The 19,055-nt window shown below is 44.5% G+C and overlaps 1 protein-coding gene across 1 annotated transcript; it reads left to right on the forward strand.

The window, feature by feature from the left end:
- Positions 1-3,363: 3,363 nt before the first annotated feature.
- On the forward strand, positions 3,364-3,918 carry LOC119922126 (olfactory receptor 4C46-like). The gene has a single exon (XM_038742142.1). The coding sequence runs from the start codon at positions 3,364-3,366 to the stop codon at positions 3,916-3,918; it is 555 nt and encodes a 184-aa protein (XP_038598070.1).
- The last annotated feature ends 15,137 nt before the right edge of the window (positions 3,919-19,055 follow it).

The following is a 19,055-nucleotide window of genomic DNA, read 5'->3' on the forward strand; positions in this document are numbered from 1 at the left end:
GTTTTCAAATCCCCCTCTTTGCCTCACCTACCAGCAGGGAGGGACTGAGGCAATTTTATGTGTAGAACCCACTGAAAACCCTGCTTTGCATATAAACATATACCAGAAACTGTAACTGCTAAAACCCACATCTGCCATCACTGCACAGCACACATCAAATATGTAATTCCCACTGCCTGAAGCTTATAATTAATTTCAACATCAACTGAAGACCATAATTAGCTTTCCATTCCACTGAGCAGGAGTTATTGCTTTCTCTGAAAATATTTTATCGAAATGGCATGAAGTAATGGATGGCTGCATTAAATATATACATTGAGGTAAAGGAAGGGATGCATACAGTATGATAAACAACTACAATTCATATTTCCCCTGAGCCTAGGAGAAAACTTGTGTCAATTGTACAGAAAAGAGCTGGGTAGATAGAATAAGCCAAACCCAGGAAGAGAAGGAGATGTAGACATCTGTTTCACCTGGCCGATTTTCCTTCCAAATGTGGCTTCCAAAAGCACACCTTTCTCATGGCCATTTTCATCTCTCTGTTCCTCAACGTGTAGATGACGAGGCTGAACATGGGGGCGGTGATGGTGTAAAACAAACACCTTATCCTCTGGGAAGGTCTGGGCTGGCCAGAGAGAAATGAAAATGCAGGTCAAGAAGAGCAATGCCACCACGGTTATGTGGGAAGTGCAGGTGGAGAGGACTTTGTGTCGTCCTTATGAGGAACAGGTCCTAAGACTGGCTAAAATGGTGACATAAGAGAAGACCAAGAATATTCACGAGGTCAATGCAATTGTCCCTGAATTGGAGAAGACTAAAAATCCTAGCATATCAGTATCTGCACAGGCCAGTTCCAGGAGAGGGTAAACATCACAGAAATAGCGATCAATCTTACTAGGGCCACAGAAGGTCAAAAAAAAATGATAAGGAGCCACCAAATGATGGAATGGAGAAATCCTCTTCCCCAGCACGCTAAAATCACTGTGGCACACCACTGCTTGTTCATGACAACCACATAGTGAAAGGGTTTGCAGATAGCAACATAGCAATCGTAGGCCATCCCCACGAGGATGAAGACCTCAATCCCACCAAATAAGTGCATGGTAAAGAGCTGCATCATGCAGTCATGGAAGGAGATGGCTTTCTTCTCAGACAGCAAATCTCTCACCAGTTGGGGAGTTACCGTGGAAAAGTAGCAGAGGTCCATGAGGGACAAGTAGCAGAGGAAGAAGTACATGGGCTATTTGATGAGGGAACTGCCTCTGACAGGATGAGGATGACGAGATTCCCTAAGAGGATTGCAAAGTAACAGGGGAGGAACAGCCCAAATCAGAATATCTGCAAATTTCTTTCACTGGACAGACCTCTGAGAACACATTTGGTGACATTATTCCCATTTTCCATCCTAGGAATAAGGCATATTTACCTGAAATGATTGCAAAATGAAACATCGTAAATAACATTTAGAAAATTGCAGTGACCAGTTTATTCTACTTATGATTCCATTCTACTTATAAATGAATATGACTTACAATACTTTGTCGATGCATATAAGAATACTGTAAGAGAAACTTTATATCTTTTCTGGGTATACATCCCTTTCATTTCTAGTGATGTGATAAAAATATTTTTTTATTCATTAAGTGCTCACTATGTGCCAGACATTGTGTTATTTACCAGAATACAGGTTAATTGGATAGGAAACAGTCCTTCTTCCATATAGGGCTCATAATCTAAGAAGTAAGGAGGGGGAAAAATTTATCCCTATTTTGCAGTGGAGAAAACTGAGGCACAAGAGAAGCAGCCTGGCCCAATCGAAAGAGCACAGACCTGGGAGTCACAAGATTTGGCTTCTAATTCCAGCTCTCCCACCTGCCTGCTGTGTGACCTTGACCACCTCATTGAACATCTTTGTGCCTCAGTTTCCCCATATGTAAAATGGGGATTAAATTGTACCTCCCTCCTACTTAGACCCAGTGTCCCCATTTTCTTATGTTATTTGTTAAGTGCTTACTATGTTCCAGGCACTGTTCTAAGAACTGGGATAAGTAGAAGCTAAACAGGTTGGACAGGGTCTGTGTCCCACAAGTTGACATGTTGAAGCAGCCTGGCTTAGTGGAAAGAGGCTGGGGTTGGGAGTCAGAGGTCATGGGTTCTAATCCTGGCTCCACCACTTGTCAGCTGTGTGACTTTGGACAAGTCGCTTAACTTCTCCGTGCCTCAGTTACCTCCTCTGTAAAATGGCAATTAGACTGTGAGCAACAAATGAGACAACCTGAATTCTTTGTATCTACCCCAGTGTTTAGAACAGTGCTTGGCATATAATAAGCACTTAACAAATACCATTCTCCTTCTTCTTCTTCTTCTTCTTCTTCTTCTTATTATTATTATTATTATTATTACTATTATTATGTTAAATGATTTGCCCAAGGTCAAGCATCAGACATGTGGCAGAGCCAGGATTAGAACCCTGGTCCTTCTGACTCCCAGGCCCATTTGTTTCATCCACTAGATCACACCGCTTGTCTGCACTGATTACCTTTTAACTACCTAATCTTTTATCTACCTAATAGTTAGTACAGTGCTTAGCACATAGGACTTAACAAATACCATAATAAAAAGAGTAACAAAAATAATTATTCTGAATTTATTCCTGTGTATAACACAGCGCAAATGCCTAACAAATATTACAACTACTATAAAAGAAGCAATCAATCCTATTTATTGAGTGCTTACAATGTGCAGAGAACTAAGTGCATTGGAAAGCACAATATAACAGAGTTGATACTCAGGTATCCTGCCCAGTGATTACTATTAACATTATTAAGAGACTGAGTGGCTTGTCCAACATCACCCAGCGGTCCAGGAGCAGAGCAGGAACTAATAATAATAATAATAACAATAACAATAACAATAACACATAATTACGGTACTTGTTAAGCGATTACTATGTGCCAAGCACTGTTCTAAACTCTGGGGTAAATACAAGTTAATGAGGTTGGACATATGGACACTGGACCGATGGGAAAAAGGAACAATGTGACCAAATTCATTCCCTTGAGACCTACCCAGAATCCAGAGTTGCCATAATTTTATTTGTTTTGTTCCTAATCATCTACCCTGTAATACTTTTGGTAAACCTGTTTGTGGTCATAACCATCAAGGTCAGCCAGAATCTCAGCTCCCCTATGTACTACTTCTTCTTGTATCTATCTTTCAGCCTTCTACTACTATTCCATTACTCCCAAAATGATTGTAGACAGCCTGTTTGCCAGGAAAGTCATCTCCTATGATGGCTGTATGGTCCAGCTATTTTTTTAATCATACTTCTTTGGAGGGACAGAGGTCATCCTTCTCACTGTGATGGCCTTTGATCATTACGTGGCCATCTGCAAACCCTTGCACTATTTGATCATCATGAACCGGCAGGTGTGTTCCCTACTGGTGTGGGTGGCCTGGATAATGGACTTCTTTCATTCAGTAATTCAGATTCACTTCCTATTCCAGCTGCCCTTTTGTGGTCTTAATGTCATTGATCATTTTCTCTGTGACATGTACCCTTTGTTGGAACTCACCCACACAGACACCTGTGTCGTGGGCCTGTTGCTGGCTGCCAAAAGAGGCTTGATCTGCACTATCTGTTTCCCTATATTGGTCATCTCCTACATGGTCATCTTGAACTCCTTAAAAAGTTATAGTTTGGAGGGAAGGTGCAAAGCCCTCTCCACCTTTGGTTCTCACGTCATGGTCGTCATGCTGTTCTTCGTTCCCTGTATCTTCACATATATGAGGCCTGTCTCCACCTTTCCCGTGGATAAAGGAGTCGCTGTATTCTATGTTTTCATTACTCCCATGTTAAACACCTTGATCTACACCATGAGAAATGTGGAGGTGACAAAAGCCATGAGGAAGTTATAAAGCCAAATAATGCCTTCAAGAGAGAAATGAATCACTTTCTAAGAATTATGTTCTTGTTTTTTTCAGTGGGAGAAGGAAGAAACCAGGGGGTTCTTCAGATGTTTTAAGGAAAATCACTGTGGCATAATCTCTTCTGAAAGAACTGTACTTGAAGGTTTTAATGTATTCTGAATTGTCAGAACAATGAATGTCATTTCCTCTATAAGTTTAAGTCTTCCTTCTCGTTATGCACATTGATAAAAGGACTGCTTTCAGTGCATTCTAGTGGTAATTGGAATACTCTTAAGGTAAGAATAGAAGGGAAAACATATAATTTTGTTAATGAGAGAACACTCAGGATTATATACTCAATAAGTGAATTCAATGCATCCAGGGTGACATAGTAATAACTTTATCTGTGAAGGAGGAGAGAGATTTTTATTGGGATTTGGATAGACTTGATGCAGCAGAGCCAGCATTCTGTGATGAATAAATAGGGAGGAAAACCATAGAAACCACCTGGACTTGGGAAAATCAGTAAGGATGGCCCAAGCCTGCTCAAGTGGGCTCTGCATCAGCTTTTTAATCACCAAAATAGCCACTCACTTGCAGATGAAACAAAACCCATCTTGAATATGCTCCAACACAAACAGAGCTCCTGATGGACAATATTACTCTTTGACAGTGAAACCTGAAAACTATTGAGATTATTGTTGCTATACATGATGTAGAATGCATATGGATACTAAACGCAATAACAATAATTAGAAGAATAATGAAAATAATGAAAACTGTCGTATTTGTTAAGCACTTACTATATGTCAAGTGCAGTACTGAGCCCTGGAGTAGACACAAGATAATCTGGTTGGACAGTTTCTGTCCCACATAGGGCTCACAGTCCAAGTAGGAAGGAGAGCTGGTATTTAACCCCCATTTTGCAGTTGAGGAAACCGAGGCACCATGAAGTTAAGCAACTTGCCCAAGGTCACACAGCAAACAAGTGGCAGAGGCAGGATTAGAACTCATGTCTTCTGACTCCCAGGCCTGTGGTCTTTCTACTAGGCCACATTACTTCTCCAAATCCAATCCAAATTTGGTTTAGCAATCTCATAAGGTACCAAAAAATCTAGTTGAATTGTCCAGACATTTTGATATCCATCTTTTGGAGAATTGCAATATCTGTAAGAGACTTAATGATGACCTTCAGTAGCTCTTTCAGAGCAAGGGGTACCATGTGTCACTACCAATGACAGCATCACTTATTTTTCTATGTGAGCTATTACCCTGGGAAGTATCTCATATCTTATATACTCTATTCCTTGGTCTCATCTGTAATTTAAATTGTAAGCTCCTTCAGGGCAGGGATCATGTACTTTCATTTTATATGAGAAGCAGCATGCATGATCTAATGGAAAGAGTATTGGTCTAGGAGTCAATGGACAAGAGGTTTAAACCCCTCTTCCACTTACTGGGTTACCTTGGGCAAATCACTATTTTTTGTGGTACATATTAAGCACTTACTATGTGTCAAGCATTGTTCTAAGCACTGGGTGGATGGAATGTTACAATAATTACTGTATTTGTTAAGTGCTTACTATGTGCCAGGCACTGTACAAAGTGCTGGGCACTGTACTAAGCTCTGGGCACTATATTGAGCAGTGGACTCAGTCCATATCCTACATAGGGCTCATAGTCTAAGTAGGAGGGGGTAGGATTTGATGCCATTTTACAGATTGGGTAACTGAGGTAGAGAGAAGTTCAATGGGGAAACACATTAAAATGGATAAATAAATTATGGATATGCACATAAGTGCTGGAGAGCTAAACATGGAATTAGAAGCATCATGGCATAGTGTATAGAGCACAGGCCTGGGAGTCAGAGGTCAGGGGTTCTAACCTTGGATCTGCCACTTTTCTGCTCTGTGACCTTGGGCAAGTCACTTCACTTCTCTGGGCCTCAGTTACTTCATCTGTAAAATGGGGATTGAAACTGTGAGCCCCACTTGGGAGAGGGACTATGTTGAGTACTTACTATGTGCCAAGCACTGTTCTAAGCATTGGAGAAGACACAAGCAAATCGACTTGGACACATCTGTCCCAAGTGGGGCTCACAGTTTCAATCCCAATTTTACAAATGAGGTAACTTTATATTAGAGCCAGGCCTGGGTGTGTCCATTCAGGCAATTATAAATAATATTCACACTTTATAGATGACAAGATCAAATTTGATGACCTTTGCATTGCATTGATTTAAGACAAAGAAAAGAATTGTGAGTTGTTTTGAGAAACGAAAACCAAACATAAGCCAATATTCAAATCTTACATTTGCTGCATTCTGAAAGTAGATTATGTCCTGTGTCTGAGTTGGCTTTTTGCCCCAGCTCTGACTCTCTCAGGTACTGCACAACTTCAGGTTGCAAAGCACCAGTACACCTTCAGGTTAGAAAGTCAATATCAGCACTCAATTCAGGCACTGACTTCAAAGAATGTATACAATGTTCTGGGGCTGGGAGTGAGTTGCACCGGCATGGGAGTCAGAAGGTGAGGGGTTCTCATCCCGGGTCCACCACTTGTCTGCTGTGTGACCTTGGGCAAATCACTTCACTTCTCTGGGCCTCGGTGACCTCATCTGGAAAATGGGGATTGAGACTGTGAGCCCCACTCTGGACGGGGATTGGGTCCCGCCTGATTTTCTTGTGTCCATCCCAGTGCTTAGAACCATGCCTGGCACACAGTAAGCACTTAACAAATACCATTATTATCGTTATTATTAAACACACAAACACATGTACCAGTGCTTAGTATAGTGTCTGGCACGTAGTATGTGCTTAAATACCATCATCATCATTATTATTAATGAACACAAACACGCCAGCGTTTAGTACAGTGTTTGGCTTGCAGCGCTTAACAAATACCATCGTTATTATTATTACACACAAGTGCCAGTGCTTAGTACAGTGTCTGGAACATAGTAAGTGCTTAAATACCATCATTATTATTATTAATAAACACACAAACACACACGTGCCGGCTCTCAGTAAAGTGCCTGGCACTTTAGTAAATACTTAACAAATGCCATCATCATTATTATAATGATAATAACGATGTAATATTATAATAATGATGGGGATTTGTTAAGCGCTTACATGTGCCAAACACTGTTCTAAGCGCTGGGGAGGTTACAGGGTCATCGGGTTGTCCCACGGGGGGCTCACAGTCTTCATCCCCATTTTCCAGATGAGGGAACTGAGGCACAGAAGAGTCAAGTGACTTGCCCAAGGTGGCAGAGCTGGGATTAGGTCCCATGACCTGTGACTCCTAAACCTGTGCTTTCTCCACTGCCATGCTACTTCTCTATTGTTATTATTATTATTAAACACACAAACATACTTAAATACCATCTTCTTTGTTATTATATGCACAGACACACACACACACACACACACACACACACACACACACATACTTGCACACCCTTCCTGTTGGTCGACAAGACTCCTTACCCCCTTCACCCCCTAGACTGTCTGCTAGTTGTGGGCAGGGAACCTGTCTGTTTCTTGGTCTAGTCTACTCTCCCAAGCACTCTTCAGCGTGCTCAGTATACTGCCTGCCACATAATGAGTGCTGAACAACACTTAGAACAGTGCTTGGCACATAGTAAGCGCTTAACAAATACCATCATTGTTAACAAATTCCATCGTTATCATTATTAATCCAGGGCTCTGCACCCTGCAAGTGCTCAAACAATCTGACTGATGACTACTTACTGGCTGAGATTGACTAGTGACTGACAGACTGACAGAGAGATTGACTGCTGACTGACAGATTGACTACTGACTGAGACAGACAAATTGCTGACTGACAGATTGACATTGACAGACTGATGGCCGACTGACAGATTGATTACTGACTGACCGACCGACTACTGACAGTGCCTGACAGATTACTGACTGACAGATTGACTACCGACACTGACTGAATACTAACTGACAGACTGGCTACTGACTGACAGACTGACTACCGATACTGAATGACAGTGCACTGACTGACAGATTGACTACTGGCTCACATACTTACAGATTGACTGCTGACTGACAGACTGACTGACAGACTGATGACTGACTGACAGACAGATTGACTACTGACAGACAAATTGACTATTGACAGACAGACTACTGACTGACTGACTACTCACAGATTGACTACTGAATGTTAGCTGGATTGACAACTGACTGTCATCCTCAACTCTGCTCCCTCGTTCACCCCTTGTATCCAGTCCATCACCAAACCCTGCTGGTCTCACCTCTGCAACATCGCCAAGATCCGCCCTTTCCTCTCCATCCAAACCACTACCCTGCTGGTTCAATCTCTCATCCTATCCCGACTGGATTACTGCATCAGCCTCCTCTCTGATCTTCCATCCTCCTGTCTCTCCCCACTTCAATCTATACTTCACACTGCTGCCTGGATTAGCTTTGTGCAGAAACTTTCTGGGCATGTTACTCCCCTCCTCAAAAATCTCCAGTGGCTACCAATCAATCTGCGCATCAGGCAGAAACTCCTCACCCTGGGCTTCAAGGCTCTCCATCACCTCGCCCCCTCCTACCTCACCTCCCTTCTTTCCTTCTGCAGCCCAGCCCGCACCTTCTGCTCCTCTGCCGGTAACCTCCTCACTGTGCCTCATTCTCACCTGTCCCACCATCGACCCCCGGCCCACTTCCACCCCCTGGCCTGGAATGCCCTCCCTCCTCACATCTGCCAAACTAGCTCTCTTCCTCCCTTCAAAGCTCTACTCAGAGCTCACTTCCTCCAGGAGGCCTTCCCAGACTGAGCCCCCTCCTTCCTCTACCCCTCTTCCCCATCCCCATCCTCCTGCTTTACCTCCTTCCCCTCCCCACAGCACCTGTATATATGTATACATGTTTGTGCATATTTATTACTCTATTTATTTATTTTTACGTGTATATATTTATTCTATTTATTTTATTTTTTTAATATGTTTTGTTATCTGTCTTCCCCTTCTATCAATCAATCAATCAATCAATCGTATTTATTGAGCGCTTACTATGTGCAGAGCACTGTACTAAGCGCTTGGGAAGTACAAATTGGCAACACATAGAGACAGCCCCTACCCAACAGTGGGCTCACAGTCTAAAAGGGGGAGACAGAGAGCAGAACCAAACACACCAACAAAATAAAATAAATAGGATAGAAATGTACAAGTAAAATAAATAAATAAATAAATAAATAAATAAATAGAGTAATAAATATGTACAACCATATATACATATATACAGGTGCTGTGGGGAAGGGAAGGAGGGAAGATGGGGGGATGGAGAGGGGGACGAGGGGGAGAGGAAGGAAGGGGCTCAGTCTGGGAAGGCCTCCTGGAGGAGGTGAGCTCTCAGAAGGGCCTTGAAGGGAGGAAGAGAGCTAGCTTGGCGGAGGGGCAGAGGGAGGGCATTCCAGGCCCGGGGGATGACGTGGGCCGGGGGTCGATGGCGGGACAGGCGAGAACGAGGTACAGTGAGGAGATTAGCGGTGGAGGAGCGGAGGTTGCGGGCTGGGCAGTAGAAGGAGAGAAGGGAGGTGTGGTAGGAGGGGGCGAGGTGATGGAGAGCCTTGAAGCCCAGGGTGAGGAGTTTCTGCCTGATGCGCAGATTGATTGGTAGCCACTGGAGATTTTTGAGGAGGGGAGTAATATGCCCAGAGCGTTTCTGGAAAAAGATAATCCGGGCAGCAGCATGAAGTATGGATTGAAGTGGAGAGAGACACGAGGATGGGAGATCAGAGAGAAGGCTGGTGAAGTAGTCCAGACGGGATAGGATGAGAGCTTGAATGAGCAGGGTAGCAGTTTGGATGGAGAGGAAAGGGCAGATCTTGGCAATGTTGCGGAGCTGAGACCGGCAGGTTTTGGTGACGGCTTGGATGTGAGGGGTGAATGAGAGAGCGGAGTCGAGGATGACACCAAGGTTGTGGGCTTGTGAGACGGGAAGGATGGTAGTGCCGTCAACAGAGATGGGAAAGTCAGGGAGAGGACAAGGTTTGGGAGGGAAGACAAGGAGCTCAGTCTTCGACATGTTGAGCTTTAGGTGGTGGGCGGACATCCAGATGGAGATGTCCTGAAGGCAGGAGGAGATGCGAGCCTGGAGGGAGGGGGAGAGAGCAGGGGCAGAGATGTAGATCTGGGTGTCATCAGCGTAGAGATGATAGTTGAAGCCGTGGGAGCGAATGAGGTCACCAAGGGAGTGAGTGTAGATTGAGAACAGAAGGGGACCAAGCACTGAACCTTGGGGAACCCCCACAGTAAGAGGATGGGAGGGGGAGGAGGAGCCTGCAAAAGAGACTGAGAAAGAAAGACCGGAGAGATAAGAGGAGAACCAGGAGAGGACGGAGTCTGTGAAGCCAAGGTCAGATAGCGTGTTGAGGAGAAGGGGGTGGTCCACAGTGTCGAAGGCAGCTGAGAGTTCGAGGAGGATTAGGACAGAATATGAGCCTTCTCGACTGTGAGCCCGCTGTTGAGTAGGGGCCATCTCTATATGTTGCCAACTTGTACTTCCCAAGTGCTTAGTACAGTGCTCTGCACGCAGTAAGCGCTCAATAGATACGATTGAATGAATGAATGAATTCTATTGACACTTTCTGTTGATTACCCCCTTCCTTGCATGGTCCCCAAGGATACACAGCTTCTCCTTTTCACAGATAAAGTGGGGGTGAGAGTGGAAGAGGCTAATGGTGATGGAATTTGGTCACTGGAGGCAAGGGAAAGTGGAAGGAAAAAAGAGTTGGCAGAACATTGCTTGTTAAAGGGGAAGAGAAGAGGCAGGTTGGAATTTTTAAAGAGAAGGTTTTTTTTATTGTTGAACTGGAAGTGATCACCAGTGGTCATAGAGTCCATCCCCCTGTTTCTGGGAAGGTTCATCCTTTCATTTCAGAGGAAAAACTACCTTCTTTGATTGTATTCCTTAAAATTATCTCAGAAATTATTTAAGGAGAAAAAAAGTACAAGACCCCGATATTGTATCTTAGACTGATGCATTGCCTGGTAGAATAAATGAAGAAAAGAAAAGAAGATCTCAATTGGAGTTTGTTGTTTATTGGTTGGAGAAAGCTAACCTTGATAAATAAAACAAGTTCACTCTTTTAATTTGCTATTTTACCTAAATCATTTGTTTGTGGGTAAACCATTGTAAGCTTTCTGCAAAATTCTTATGAGGAATAAAATATGTAATCCAATTCCCACTGCCACTTTGACAGTTCGTGAGGAAGCAAAATTTTTCTGCCAAAAATTCCTGAATGCCCCAGAATTTTCATTCACATAATTGCTCTAACATTTCATTTTGCGATTCAAATGAACCCCTGAATGGCAGATAAAGGGGTGTAACTCTTTGTTTTCATTTGGACAGATGCTAGGGTGGGTTTTGATCCTTAGAGAAATGCCTAGAGGTTGACTCACAAGGAGATAGTTGGAAAAATAAGTTTCACCCTAACGGGACCTGAAGCAAAGTCAATATTTTGTTCTTATCCTTGGCTTCTTAGGTCCAAGAAATCCACTCTTTGCTTCTCCCAGACATCTTCTTCCTTACCTCAATCCTCCAACAAATTTCTCTGAATTCCTTAGCCCTCCATGTCAAGTTGTGCAGGGTAGTGGGAAAAGGGATTCTGCGGGTTCAGTTCAATTCAATTCAATTGTATTTATTGAGCACTTAATGTATGCAAAATACTGTACTAAATGCTTACGTGCTTGGGAAAGTACATTGCAACAATAAAGAAACACATTCCCTACCGACAATGAGCTTATAGTATAGAAGGGGTAACTTCATGTTGGTGACTTACAATGAGGGCAGTAAGGATCAAACACTCCCTCATCCCAATGTGCCTGTTAAAGTCTTCCTTTCTCTCAGTGTATCTCCATTCATAGTCAAGGAAGAGGGAAAAGAGAGACAAAAATCAATAAGGATATCAAGAAAGGAGGGCAGGAGGGAAGGAGATGGGCAGGGTGAGAGAGAAGGAATGTGGGTGCGTGTGCATTAGTGGGTGTATGTAGGTGTAGAAAATAACTTGCAATCAAAACTGGACTTCAGAGTTCAAGGGGAAATCAAATATTAGGTTGAAACTATTCAAATGAATCCATCTGCACCTATTCCATTCAAGTGGCAGCTACCATTTTCATCTGCTATTATTCAGGGCAGCTAGCTAGTACCCTTTTTTAATGGTGTTTATTAGCTTTGTTGCAGCTAGCCTGTAAAAAGTTAAGGGGCCCTAAAGCGGGAGAATCCAGATCATTTTTCCAGGAGATTGAGGTCCAGACAGGCCTCCTGACTGAGCACGGGCTGGATCCTGGGCATTACCCACTTCACTCTGTCCCCACCTTGTCGGCAGGTGGGAGTGCTGCCTCATATCAACATGGCAGCAAGTGGAGCAACAGGGCAGGTAAGCGGCATTGTGTTACTACCAGGGACCTGGAGGTGAGGTTGGGGATTGGTGAGGTGAGTGGTGCTTTGCGTGCCTGCTGATGCTAATTTAGCATCCAATTTTAGGTTCGCTCATGAATAATTCTGGCCAAAAAAACTGAATTTTCTACAGAAAACCTCCTTTTAGAAAGGATGCTTGTTCTAGGAAACTGTTGCCTGTTGCTCCCAAAGAATGGAGGAATAATTTTTCTTATAAAAATGAACTCTGGGACTGCGAGTAGTTCCATATCCTTAGGGTTTGAGCTACACTACCACCTGGGCTGATGTTTGTTCTCTCTGTTGCCTGCAGGGCTCTGGCTCTCTTTGTTGAGTTAACCATCCTAGACAGAAATCATGAGCAGTAGAAACAACGTGACTGAATTCATCCTCCTGGGACGAAGCCAGAGATGCAGAAAATCCTATCTGTGGTGTTTCTGTTTGTGTAAATTGTGACTTTGGGAGGGAATATGCTAATCGTGACCACCATCATCACCAGCCACAGCCTCCTGGGCTCGCCATGTACAACTTTCTGACCTTCCTATCCTTTTTAAACACCTGCTTCTCCTCTGTCCTCACCCCCAAAATGATCATAGACTCCCTCCAGGAGAGGAAAACCATGCGTTATGAAGGCTGTATGACCCAGCTCTTTGCAGAATATTTCTTTGCCGTGGTGGAGGTGTTAGTGCTCACTGTGATGACTTACGACTGCTACGTGGCCATCTATAAGCCCCTGCACTGTGACCATCATAAGCCAGCAGACCTGTGGCTGGTTGGAGGGTCTGGCCTGGGCTGGGGTTTGCTGCATTCCATAATTTAGTTCCTCCTCGTGTTCCGGCTACTCCTCTGTGGCCCCAACGTGATCGACCATTTCATGTGTGACTTGTATCCCTTGTTGAAGCTTGCCTGCACTGAGACATGTATCCAGGTCTTTTGGTCATTGCCAACAGCAGGATGATTTGTATCATGAACCTTTCACTGCTGATCATCTCCTATGGTGTCATCTTATGTTCTCTGAAGTCTCACAGCTCTGAAGAGAGGTGCAAAACTCTCTCCAACTGTGGTGCCCATATCACTGTTGTTATCTTCTTCATCCCCGTATTTTCATATACACACGGCCACCAGCCACCTCCTCCTTTGATAAAATGGTGGCAGTACTTTACACCATTTTAACACCACTGTTATACTCCTTGATCTAAACTTTTAGAAATGTGGAGGTCAAAGATGCCATTAGGAAGCTTTAGAGAAGAATAATGGTTTTTGCTGAAAGGGAAATGCGTTTGAAATAAAGTCTCTTATTTTGAGGTATGGAAAAGGATAGTGTGGAAGATTTTTCTAATATATTGAGGAAAATGGATAATTTTCATCCAAAAGTCTAGAAGAATGATTTAATTAGCAGGCTAGTTCCACCCCCCTTCCCACTCTCCCCGCCCAGGCCCCCGCCAACTCATCCCAATCCAAACCCTCCCCACCCCTCGCACCCTTCCCCCTCCCTCCCCACCCTCGACAGCTGCTGCCAAGTGTGGCCTCTGGAACCCCCGCTCCGTTTTAAGTAAGATCCCTTTCATCCTGGACCTTTTCCTTTCCAGTTCTCTACTCCTCCTCGCCCTAACTGAAACATGGCTGTCGCCGGACGACACGGTCTCTTCTGCTGCTCTCTGCAGTGCAGGCCTCTTCTTCTCCCACTCCCCCAGACTCACCGGAAAAGGAGGAGGTGTCGGTTTCCTTCTCGCCCCCCAATGTCGCTTTCGCACTATCCCTCCTCCCCCTTCCCTTTCCTTCCCTTCCTTTGAAGCCCACATTATTCGCCTCTACCACCCCCTCCAGATTCTTGTAGCCGTCATCTACCGCCCTCCCGGCCCCACTTCCAACTTCTTTAACGACTTTGACCCCTTCCTCACCTTCCTTCTCTCCTTCTCCATGCCCACTCTGATCCTCGGAGACTTCAATATCCACATGGATATCCCTAACGACTCCTCTCCCGCCCGCCTTCTATCTCTCCTTGATGCTGCCAACCTCTTCCTCCACCCCACCTCACCCACTCACCAACTTGGTCATACCCTCGACCTCATCATCTCCTACCGCTGCACTGTGTCCACCCTCACCAACTCTGTAATCCCTCTCTCTGATCATAATCTTCTCACCTGCCTCCTCACTTACACTCCTTTCCCCTGTAAATCCGTATTACTCCCTCACAGAGTTCTCCACTCTCTGGACCCCACCCATCTTTCGGAGCGCCTCACACCCCACCTCGCCTCCCTCTCCTCTCTACCCAGTCTTGATGATCAGATTACTGCTCTCAACTCTACCCTTTCTACTCAGCTAGACTCACTCGCTCCCCTTTCCCTTTGCCGCTCTCGCACCACTAACCCACAGCCCTGGATCACTGCCACTGTCTGCCTCCTTCGCTCTTATGCTCGAGCTGCCGAACGCTGCTGGCAAAAGTCTAAACACCATGCCAAACTCGTTCACTTCAAGTTTATCCTTTCCTGCCTTAACTCAGCCCTCTCTTCTGCCAGACAAAACTATTTCTCCTCCCTTATTGACACCCATGCCCATCACCCCCGCCAGCTCTTCCGTACATTCAACTCCCTTCTCAGGCCCCCGGTTCCTCCCCCTCCTCCTTCCCTCACCCCCAACGATCTGGCCTCCTACTTCATTAACAAAATTAAATCCATCAGGTCCGACCTCCCCAAAGTCTCTTCCCCCCTTTCTCCATTCCCCCGGCTCTCAACACTCTCTGCTACTCTCCCATCCTTCCCAGCAGTATCCACAGAGGAACTCTCCTCCCTCCTCTCAAGTGCTACTCCGGCCACCTGTGCTTCTGACCCCATTCCCTCTCATCTTATGAAATCTCTCGCTCCATCCCTTCTCCCCTCCTTAACTTCCATCTTCAACCACTCACTCTCCACTGGTTCCTTCCCCTCTGCCTTCAAACATGCCCATGTCTCTCCCATCCTAAAAAAACCCCTCTCTTGACCCCACCTCACCTTCTAGTTATCGTCCCATATCCCTCCTACCATTCCTTTCCAAACTCCTTGAACGAGTTGTCTACACGCGCTGCCTAGAATTCCTCAACAACAACTCTCTCCTCGACCCCCTCCAGTCTGGCTTCCGTCCCCTTCATTCCACGGAAACTGCCCTCTCAAAGGTCACCAATGACCTCCTGCTTGCCAAATCCAACGGCTCCTACTCTGTCCTAATCCTCCTCGACCTCTCAGCTGCCTTTGACACTGTGGACCACCCCCTTCCCCTCAACACGCTATCTGACCTTGGCTTCACAGACTCCATCCTCTCCTGGTTCTCCTCTTATCTCTCTGGTCGTCCTTTCTCAGTCTCTTTTGCAGGCTCCTCCTCCCCCTCCCATCCTCTTACTGTGGGGGTTCCCCAAGGTTCAGTGCTTGGTCCCCTTCTCAATTGTTCTCAATCTACATTCACTCCCTTGGTGACCTCATTCGCTCCCACGGCTTCAACTATCATCTCTACGCTGATGACACCCAGATCTACATCTCTGCCCCTGCTCTCTCCCCCTCCCTCCAGGCTCGCATCTCCTCCTGCCTTCAGGACATCTCCATCTGGATGTCCGCCCACCACCTAAAGCTCAACATGTCGAAGACTGAGCTCCTTGTCTTCCCTCCCAAACCTTGTCCTCTCCCTGACTTTCCCATCTCTGTTGACAGCACTACCATCCTTCCCGTCTCACAAGCCCGCAACCTTGGTTTCATCCTCGACTTCGCTCTCTCATTCACCCTTCACATCCAAGTCGTCACCAAAACCTGCCGGTCTCAGCTCCGCAACATTGCCAAGATCTGCCCTTTCCTCTCCATCCAAACCGCTACCCTGCTCATTCAAGCTCTCATCCTATCCCGTCTGGACTACTGCACCACCCTTCTCTCTGATCTCCCATCCTCGTGTCTCTCTCCACTTCAATCCATACTTCATGCTGCTGCCCGGATTATCTTTTTCCAGAAACGCTCTGGGCATATTACTCCCCTCCTCAAAAACCTCCAATGGCTACCAATCAATCTGCGCATCAGGCAGAAACTCCTCATCCCGGGCTTCAAGGCTCTCCATCACCTCGCCCTCTCCTACCTCACCTCCCTTCTCTCCTTCTACGGCCCAGCCCGCACCCTCCGCTCCTCCACCTCTAATCTCCTCACTGTACCTCGTTCTCACCTGTCCCGCCATCGACCCCCAGCCCACGTCATCCCCCGGGCCTGGAATGCCCTCCCTCTGCCCATCCGCCAAGCTAGCTCTCTTCCTCCCTTCAAGGCCCTTCTGAGAGCTCACCTCCTCCAGGAGGCCTTCCCAGACTGAGCCCCTTCCTTCCTCTCCCCCTCGTCCCCCTCTCCATCCCCCCATCTTCCCTCCTTCCCTTCCCCACAGCACCTGTATATATGTATATATGGTTATACATATTTATTACTCTATTTATTTATTTATTTATTTTACTTGTACATTTCTATCCTATTTATTTTATTTTGTTGGTATGTTTGGTTTTGTTCTCTGTCTCCCCCTTTTAGACTGTGAGCCCACTGTTGGGTAGGGACTGTCTCTATGTGTTGCCAATTTGTACTTCCCAAGTGCTTAGTACAGTGCTCTGCACATAGTAAGCGCTCAATAAATACGATTGATTGATTGATTGATTTCTTGCTAAAGAATGGTGATGGAGTCTCCTGTTGAGAATGACTGACAAGCCTTAGTTTTGAGATCTCAGGACTAAGAGCCTTGCAAAGGAATTATAGGGGAAGGAGCATGGCCTAGTAGAAAGAATATGGGTCTGGAAGTTAGAGGTCCTGGGTTTTAATCCTGGCTCTACCCGTTGTCTGAGGGGTCATATTAGGCAAGTGACAACTTCTCTGTGTCTCAGTCTCCTTAGCTGTAAAATAGGGATTCAGTAGTTTTTTTTCCCTTCTACTTAGACTGTGAGCCCCATGTGGGACTGGGACTCTGTTCAACCTGATTAACTTGTATCTATCCTAATACTCAGAACAGTGCTTGGCACATAGTAAGCACTTAGCAAATACCATAATAATAAAAAATGAATACATAAATAATAGACCATGAACAAGTCACTTAAATTTCACAAACTGTGCCTTTGCTTCCTCATCTGTAAAATAGGGATGAAATCCTATTCCTTGTTACTTAGATTTTGAGACCCTTGGGACAGAGACTGTATCAGACTGAATATTTCTATCTATCCTTGTGCTTAGGCACTTATTAAGTGCTTAATAATTTATTATTATTATTATTATTATTAATAATAATAATAATAATAATAATGTGAGTTGTTCATACAGTGCTACTCAAACCTAAAAGGCTCTCTTTCCCCAACATTCACTCTCTAATCCTCCCCAGCCATCTCTCAAGATGCGGTCTCTACTTCTTTTCAATCAATTCAATCAATCAATCAATTCTACGTATTGAGGATTTACTGTGTGCGGAGCTCTGTACTATGTGCTTGGGAGAGTACAATATAATAGGGTTGGTAGACACGCTCCCTGCCCACAAGGAGAATACAGTCTTCTATTAGCCTAATACTCTTTAATCTTCTAAAAAAAAATACCCGCTCTAATCCTTCTTCTGATCTTTAGCATCTCCTTCAGTCTCTTTCTCTCTGGTTGCTTTTCCTTTTTTCCTTCAAACATGCTTAATGCTTTCTTGAATTAAAAAAAGCCCTGACTCAAGCACTCCTCTTTACTGAGCACTATATCAAGCACTAGGGTCATATAGTAGATTTTGTAGATATTATCCCTGGCCTCAAAGAGCTTACAACTTTGTTAGGGAGACTAGCACTTAAACAATTTTAACATAGCAGGAATAAGGGTAAGTGGGCATATTAGTTCTCAGGTAATAGGGAATGGAAGATATATATATATAAAGAAACATTCTGGGAGTTGTAACTTACACAAGTGGCCCCAGTGTGATAACCTATTTCATGCGGGACTTGTGTCCCTTGCTGACATTTGCCTACACTCTTCAGCATATCTCTGGGCTTTTGGTCATTACTGATGATTTATATTGTGAACTTATGCCAATTGATAGTCTCCTACATTATGACTCAGAAGTGCTAAAATGGTAGTTGGGATATAATAACCTGGAGAGAACAGAAATTAACTGGAGGAGGCCTCAGTGTTTGGAAGCTATTCAATCCCATGTTCTCAGTGAATTGTATTCAGACTATTTTGATGAAAACAGCACCCAGGGAAAAAAACAGGTGTACAGCTGGAATAGAATGACTACTATTCTGATGCAAATTCTCATCGGGAAACATTTTGAATGTTTTCAAATATATTTGAATTTTTTTGAAAATTTGATATATACTTTCAAAATATTTTGATTTACTTGACCATAATTTTTCTTTCTCCTTCCTATGTGAATTTTTCAGACATCTTTCTATTTTCTGTGTCTAGATTTTATTTGTTTAGAATAGTGTTCCACACACAGGAACCACCTAGTAAACACTTTTGCTACCAAAACAGCTTGATCCAACATCCACTGCCTAACCACCTAGAATCCAGTTCACCACTTACCAGATCCAAGGCATAATAAAGTTATAAGCCTATTACACATGTCCCATTCTATGTTCATTTTTGGTCAGTAAACAACATTAATAGAAGCTGCCAGTGGGCCAGGCTTTGGATCATCTTTGCAGTATTTCACCTTATAACTGCTTGCTTCTCTTCTCCAGTCAGGACTGTGTTTGGT

This window comes from Tachyglossus aculeatus, unplaced genomic scaffold, assembly GCF_015852505.1.
Source record: "Tachyglossus aculeatus isolate mTacAcu1 unplaced genomic scaffold, mTacAcu1.pri SUPER_6_unloc_5, whole genome shotgun sequence".
Taxonomy (NCBI): Eukaryota; Metazoa; Chordata; class Mammalia; order Monotremata; family Tachyglossidae; genus Tachyglossus; species Tachyglossus aculeatus.